Source organism: Geotrypetes seraphini, chromosome 1, assembly GCF_902459505.1.
Source record: "Geotrypetes seraphini chromosome 1, aGeoSer1.1, whole genome shotgun sequence".
NCBI classification, from domain to species: domain Eukaryota; kingdom Metazoa; phylum Chordata; class Amphibia; order Gymnophiona; family Dermophiidae; genus Geotrypetes; species Geotrypetes seraphini.
In genome coordinates, this window is record NC_047084.1 from 379,614,616 (window position 1) to 379,621,833 (window position 7,218).

The following is a 7,218-nucleotide window of genomic DNA, read 5'->3' on the forward strand; positions in this document are numbered from 1 at the left end:
AGTTAGTCTGTCATCGAGGTCTGTCAGAGCTGCGGACCTCAGATTTTTAAATTTCCTGGGGCTGCAGGAAACCGGTTTAAAGGATTCATTTTAGAGCCGCTCCATCACTAGTCTTTAGCTCTGACAGACCTCGATGACATTTTAGCGCTGACGGATCCTAATACTTTTCCCTCCCTATGCTGAGACGGATCCGTCAGCGCTAAATTGTCATCGAGGTCTGTCAGAGCCAGAGACTAACTACAAGTGCCATGGCCTCAGATTTTTAAGGACATGCAGTTGTAGATCCGCGAGGTCCGTCAGGTCCGTCAGGTCCGCGTTTTACCTCTCCTTCTTCCAAATATGTCTAATATTCCAGCTGATAATTACAGAACTAGCTTTCATGTCTAAAATACTCAGGGCTCCTTTTACTAAGGTGCACTAGTGTTTTTAGCGCAAGCACAAGATTAGCGCACGCTAGCCGAAAAATTACCGCCTGCTTAAAAGGAGGCGGTAGCGGCCAGCGCATGCTAAACGTGTGCTACAACTGCTAGTGTGCCTTTGTAAAAGGAGCCCTTAGTCATGTATAATGGATTTCCTATGGATCAGTAAACATGTGTTATCTTTCATAACTAAAATTGCACTACTGTACATTATAAGATGCCTATTTCTCCAAAATAAATATAAACAATGATTATTCATTTAATGAGACTTGGTTGAAGTGCTAAGGGCTTGGAATTCTTCAAAATGCACATAGTTATAAACATAAGCTGTAAAGAGAAAAATCAAGTATTAATATTATGAGTTAATATGAAAACTTATGTGTACATTTTTAAAAGACTTAGTTTTATATTACAAATATGTAAAAAGAAAAAAAAAAGATCTGTTTAGCATAAAATTTAAATAATGGGTATGACAGTGCTTGCTGTTCAAGTAGCTAGTGATATTAGGGGCTGTTTATGGTAACTCTTTTCATAAGTGAAGAAATAGGGCTTAGCAATTGTAAAGCATTAAATCAATGAAGGCCGATAAACATCTTTCTGTTACAGAAAGGAAGAGATGTAATTATTATTTTCACTGGAAACAATTCTAGTTAAAAATAAGGAGCTGGAGATATTACTCATTATTAACATTGCTGAAAGCAATGCCTAATTTTAAGGAAGTCTGTGCAAGAGTCTTGGTACAAATGGTTTTTAATTCAGTTTAATAAAAATATATATAAACAAGAAAGGATGTCCAAAAAATCAATATCCAAAACAAACACCCTATAAGGCTCAGGACTACATATATTCTATATAAAGGAGAAAAGACCTCAGTGTCCAATAGGGGCTATAAAAAGCTATGTGGGTAGCTTTTTATAGCCCCTATTGGACACTGAGGTCTTTTCTCCTTTATGTAGAATATATGTAGTCCTGAGCCTTATAGGGTGTTTGTTTTGGATATTGATTTTTAATTCAGTTTTACATGTGTAGATAGTACAATAAGATGAAACACTAACAAAAAGTCATGTGTAGCTATGAAAACGTTTGATTTGGGTGTACTGGAATTGAAGGTTCCTATTAAAATCGTTAGGCAAGCGGTTATTTATGTTCACCCTTCTCAAACCAACTGATGATACACCTTGTCAACAATGGTTCCAACACAAATTACAATGCAGCTGGGCCTAGTCTCTTATTTTTTCATTTCATATCAGAAATTTGGTTATTGAGGCTTATGCAGACACATTTCAAACTGTACAAAGGAACACAAGATGCTGGACTACAATGGTAGATTTTTATGCTAGCTAATAAGACAGGTCCCAACAGAGTTATTCGGAGCGCTTTACAGTGACATCTATCAACCAGAGCTGGGGAATCCCAGCGTCACAGACTCCTTTCAGCACCACCAGATGTGAACAGCTCCCTGTTAACATGCATAGCACTGGGAGTCGGCCAGCTTCACATGGGCTGCCGAAGTATTGTTTACTTTTTTCCAAAGCTAAAATCAGGGAAATAATCGACTAAAGCAGAAGCAATTTCTACCTCCGATTGGAATCAGTACCAGGCACCTAACACAGTAACCTTCACGCTACTCCCATTAATGATAAACGTAACACAAAAATTGAGGTGTTTTTCCTGACAAACTTCTGAATTCACTTCAATAAAGCTTTAAACTGCAGTCACTCTGCATGGCCTGGAAAACAGGTGCATAACTCGACCACCGGTTTTGTTTTAATCCTGCTGAGTTTGATTTGGCGGTGACAAAATGACGCTATTGAACTGAATGTCATTTGGAGCTTTAGGAATTATACACTATATAATCGGAAGAAATCACAAATACGAGACGAAGTCATGAAAGGAAACGTTATACATGGCGTTTTCCAGGCTGACAGAGCAACGGCATCATTAGTATCATAACTTCAGCATCCACAAGTCAATTTGGAAGGGTCGAACCAACACTTCTGTTCCGATTAACCAAAGCAGCAAACATGCAATCCCACTGTAAGCATTCTTTCTGAACTATCAACGGAAACCACTATGAACTCTTGAGCAACTCCCACTGTTCCCCTGAATTGCATATAGTTCCAGAAAAAGAAAAGAAAAATAAAACAAATGTTCTAGAACAAACCAAGGCCTTCATTGGTGCAGGAGACTGAAATCGGCTCCCACAAGCAACTGAGACATAACATTTTTTTTTTTTTTAAAGAAATAAACATCCCCCGTTATAGTAGAAAACATACAGTGAATCTAAACGTCAACACTGAGAAGTTGGAAGCACAGGAACCTGCAAAACTCAACGACTCCTAAGCAAGTGTGCAAACATTGCGATATTTCACCCCGCACTCCTGAAAGTTGCAACTACTTTCCTAAGCGCAAAAGAGGGCGTGGGGGGGAGGGGGGAGCCCAAACTTTGGTACATCGGGAGCAAGGACTTACCGCAGCCCCTGCACAGCGCCCTGCCGACCTCCTTCTTGTGGTTCCTGCCGGTCTCCAGAGGGGGGAAGGAAGCCCTGAACGCCGAGCTGCTGTTGGTGGGCTCCAGGAAGAAGAGGTAGCGGCTGTCCTCCTTCAGCCGGAGGCAGGAGCCGAAGTCCCCCAGGACGGAGATGAGCGAGTCCTTCTCCAAGCCGCCCGCTTTCACCGCCCACACCTGCTGCACCCGCACCCTCACCGAGGCGCTCTCGCTGCCGTTGCCCGAGGAGGCGCTGGCGTTGGCGGCTGCCGAGGTCCAGTTGGCTGCGGCCGACAGCTCTTCCCCAGTTTCGCTCCTCTCCTCCTCCTCCCCCGCGGGAGCCGGCTGCACCCTGCCCTCCACCACCACCCGGGCGCGCTGAGCCAGTTCACGCACGGAGCCCACGCTGGGCGACGGGTAGCACACTCCGGCCGGGGCGGGCGACGAGGCTCCGCCGCCGCTCATGCCCGCCGCCGCGGCCACCGCCGCCGACGTCCAGAGGAAGAGAAGGAAGGCACCGCAGGAGCCCCGGCGGCGGCAGCAGCGGCAGCCCCCGCCCAGGGCGGCCCCCGGGCCGGGCAGCAGGCAGGGGGGCAGCGAGGAAGGAGAGACCGGCGGCTGCGTGCACCGCAATCTCATGCTCCAGCGGGTCGGTGGGGCAGCCTCGGTGGATTCCGCTCTCTCGTCTTCCAGTGGAGGATCGGGAGACCGCTGGACCCCCCAGAAGCAGCAGGAGAAGCCCAGAGGACACAATCCGCCGGAACCCAGTCCAGCCAGTTGGCTCTGCACGCAAGAAGGAGATGCTGCTGCCGCCGCCGCCGGTGCTCAGTGGTTAGTGTGAACGGTAGGGATGCCGCAGATGCCGCCGCTCCAGCGAGACAGGAGAAGCCGGGAGGAGGAGTTGCAGCCCTCCAAAATCACTTCCTCCAGCCATGTGGTCCTCCATTCCTGTTTATGTTCGCTTTTCACTCTCGCTACGCCCTCGGGGCTCTCAGGCTTTAGCTGGTGGCCGAGGTTCCCTTCGCCCCTTTCTCATCTTTTCCTTTCATGTCTCTCTGCTGCAGTGCGAGAGAAAAAAAAAAAATAACAAGTTTCAGACGGATGACTTCACCAAGTTGGATACTGCACATGCACGTTCTTCCAGTACAGAGTCGAAAATACAGAATAAGATATGGGTAATCAAGCATAGAATGCAACCTATAATCTATAACCATAAGGCCTGATCCAAGAAGGCTTTTCTCTCATTCTTTATTTGTAGGGAAACACTTTGGTGAATCAGACATTCAACAATGTCAAAAGAAAAAGTGTTAGTTTACGCAAATACATCAATATTCATATGGATATGTAGACATTCCTATAACTCTCTCTATATAAATCTATATTTAACAGTCTCCTCCCCCCTCTCTCTTTTATATATATGAGAGAGAGGCGAGGGGCCATGGAAATGTTCTCAGTCCAGCCAAGAAGAAACTGGTGTGGAGCCATGAAACCTACAAGTTATTCCACATGTTTCTTGACACTTTTCATTTCAATGATATGAAGTTAAATTAAAAGTGTCAAGAAACATGTAAGTTTCATGGCTCCACGTCATTCTCTTCTTGGTTGGGCTGAGAACTTTTCAACCGCTCCTCGTATGTATAAATACGATATGATATAGTATAGTGCTTATATTCCGCCAACTTCCCCCCAAAAGATTCAAAGCAGATTACAAGGAATCGGTACATGACAGACAATGATCACAAGAGTCAATAACAGAAAATTATTTTAATACATATTTTCTTAATAAATATGTTTTCCAATTGTTTTCTAAAACCAAGTAGGAAGTTAAAGTTTTTAAACTCACTTACCCCCTCCTTTACAAAGCTGTGCTAGTGTTTTTGGTGCCGGCCACGGCGGTAACAGCTTGGACACTCATAGGAATTCTGAAGGAGGGGAAAAAAACCCAAACAAGATATCCCTGCACAAGAAGAATTGCAATGTAAGGAAATAAGAATAAGCTCAATAAATATGGTTTGAACCATCCAATAATCTGAATATCAAACACGCTAGCTTAAATGAAATATAGGCCTGAATGAGAAGTCAGTGTAACTTAGGGCTCCTTTCACTAAATGGTGGTAGAGCTCCAGCGCTCATAGGAAATCTGAATGTCAGAGCATTTAACTCTCCAGCCCGTGGTAGAAAGCTCTACTGCCGTTTAGTAAAACCCAGCATTAATTTGTGCTCATTAGCAGATGACATCTATTGTTAGTCCCTGCTGATGAATATAAAAATAACTGTATCATACTGATAGAATATAAGAGTAGGATTCATGGTTTTGAGCTAAATAAGCTCTCAAGTATAGTCTATCTCTGATTAATTCAACTACCCAATGGTTTGTCTCTGAAGGTGGAACACTACTCCAGTGGCGTACCTAGCCTATGTGACACCCGGGGCCCATCATTTTTTGACCCCCCCCCCCCCCCATCTGTATGAAAAACATGATTTTAGTAACAATCCACACATCACACAAAAGTGTACCAAGAAAAGGGCAGCATCTTACATACTGCAGTGAGCAGTACAACATCAATACACCCATTGTAAAACTAAATAAGCCAGACTAGTACAGATCAATCCTGCAGAGTCAATCCTAACAGAAAACCATTTCTTTCGAACACACAGAACACAGAAAACACCTTTGCCTAGTAAGGAATATGTAATCACAAACTCTCCCTTTTACAAAACTGTAGTGTGGTTTTTAGCTATGGTGGTAACAGCTCCGACTCTCATAGAATTCTCAGCATCAGAGCTGTTACCACCACGGCCAGCGCTAAAAACGCTCTACAGTTTTGTAAAAGGGGGAATAAAATAGAAATACGTAGACAAAGGTTAAATTGAACTACCAAGAAGCTGGACTCTGCATACAATGCAACACCACAGAAACAGCAATGCATCTCCCCTAAAGCAAAAAAAAAAAAAAAAAATAGAATTTTTTTTCTACCTTGTCTTCTCTGGTTTCTGCTTTCCTCATCTTTTTATCACTCTATTCCTTTCATCCACTGTCTACCCTCTCTCTGCCCCTTCTATATAGCATCTTCTCTCCTTCTATTCCCCTTCCAGAAACTTTATGCCTCCCCCTTCCATCTCTTCCTTCACCCCCATTGGTCTGGCATCCAACTTCTTCCATTTCCTCCTCCAATGGTCTAGCATCTCTATCCTCTACTCTTCTTCCCTTCCCTCTCCCAAACCCGCTCTCTCCTCTCCCTCCCCCCCCCCACACTTCAATCAGCATCTGCCCCCTTTCTTTCCCTCCAACCCAATTCCATACAGTATTCTTTCCCCTTATGTCTCTCTCCCCTTTCTCTGCACACCAATTCCATCAGCATCTGCCCCCTTTCTCTTCCTCCACCACCCTTCTATGCTCTTCTTTTCCTCCAAACCAGCAAGGTCCCATGATGACTGCTTCTGATGCTTCTGCTCCGGAAGACGTCAGTAACGTCAGAAGGTGTGGGCCAGCAGACGCACAGAGTTGCAGCAAGGTACCGAGATGACCGCAGCTGCCTGTCCACCCCCTCCAACATTACTGATGTCCTCCGGAGCAGAGGCAGCAGAAGCAGTCATCGCAGGACCTTCTTGCACTTCAGCGTGGCTGCCAACTTTGCTTTGGAATAAGTATGGCAGCCGTGCTGAGGTGCAGGTGCCGTTTAGAGCAGTGCGGGAGGTTCCAGACCCGGCTGGCTGTGCACCCCCCCCTAGGGCTGACACCCAGGGTGATTTTAGGTATCATTTTAGAAATGACTCTCTTGTTAGAATTATAAGTAAATAATGTAGTGAAAATTATGCCCCCCCCCCTTTTATAAAGCTGAAGTAGCGATGCTGCCACAGTAAATGCAATGAAGCCAGTTCCTATTGGCTGTGGCGCATTTACCTTGGCAGTATCACTATCACAGCTTTGTAAAAAGGGTCCTATAATTTTAAAACTCAGACAACTTTGCTGTACTCACATATATGACAGGCTGGATATGGTTGAATGATCTGAAACAATGTGAAAACAAAGAATTTAATTTCTGCAAATTGGCACTTAACTAAATAAAATATCGCTCAAAATTTAGGAAGCTGGTTGGTTGGTTGGGCTGAGAACTGTTCAGCAACCCCTCTCACATCCTTTGTTTTCAGAAGATCATTTTTCAGTATTAGTTCAAGCAGTGGTGTAGCGAGGGTGGGAGGTGCCTGGGGTGGTGGCATCGTCCTGTGCCCTCCTCTCCGCCCCCTGCTCCTTCTGCACCAACCCCCACCATACCTTTCCTTACCACCCCTGTACTTCTTTAAATCTTT

General features: G+C 44.8%; 1 protein-coding gene across 1 annotated transcript; it reads right to left on the bottom strand.

Moving 5' to 3' along the window:
* Positions 1–678: 678 nt before the first annotated feature.
* On the bottom strand, positions 679–3,372 carry LOC117367803 (pro-neuregulin-2, membrane-bound isoform-like). Its single transcript, XM_033960762.1, has 2 exons — positions 2,892–3,372; positions 679–746 (listed from the first exon to the last, which is right to left on the bottom strand). The coding sequence occupies exons 1-2, from the start codon at positions 3,370–3,372 to the stop codon at positions 679–681; spliced, it is 549 nt and encodes a 182-aa protein (XP_033816653.1).
* Between the last annotated feature and the right edge of the window lie 3,846 nt (positions 3,373–7,218).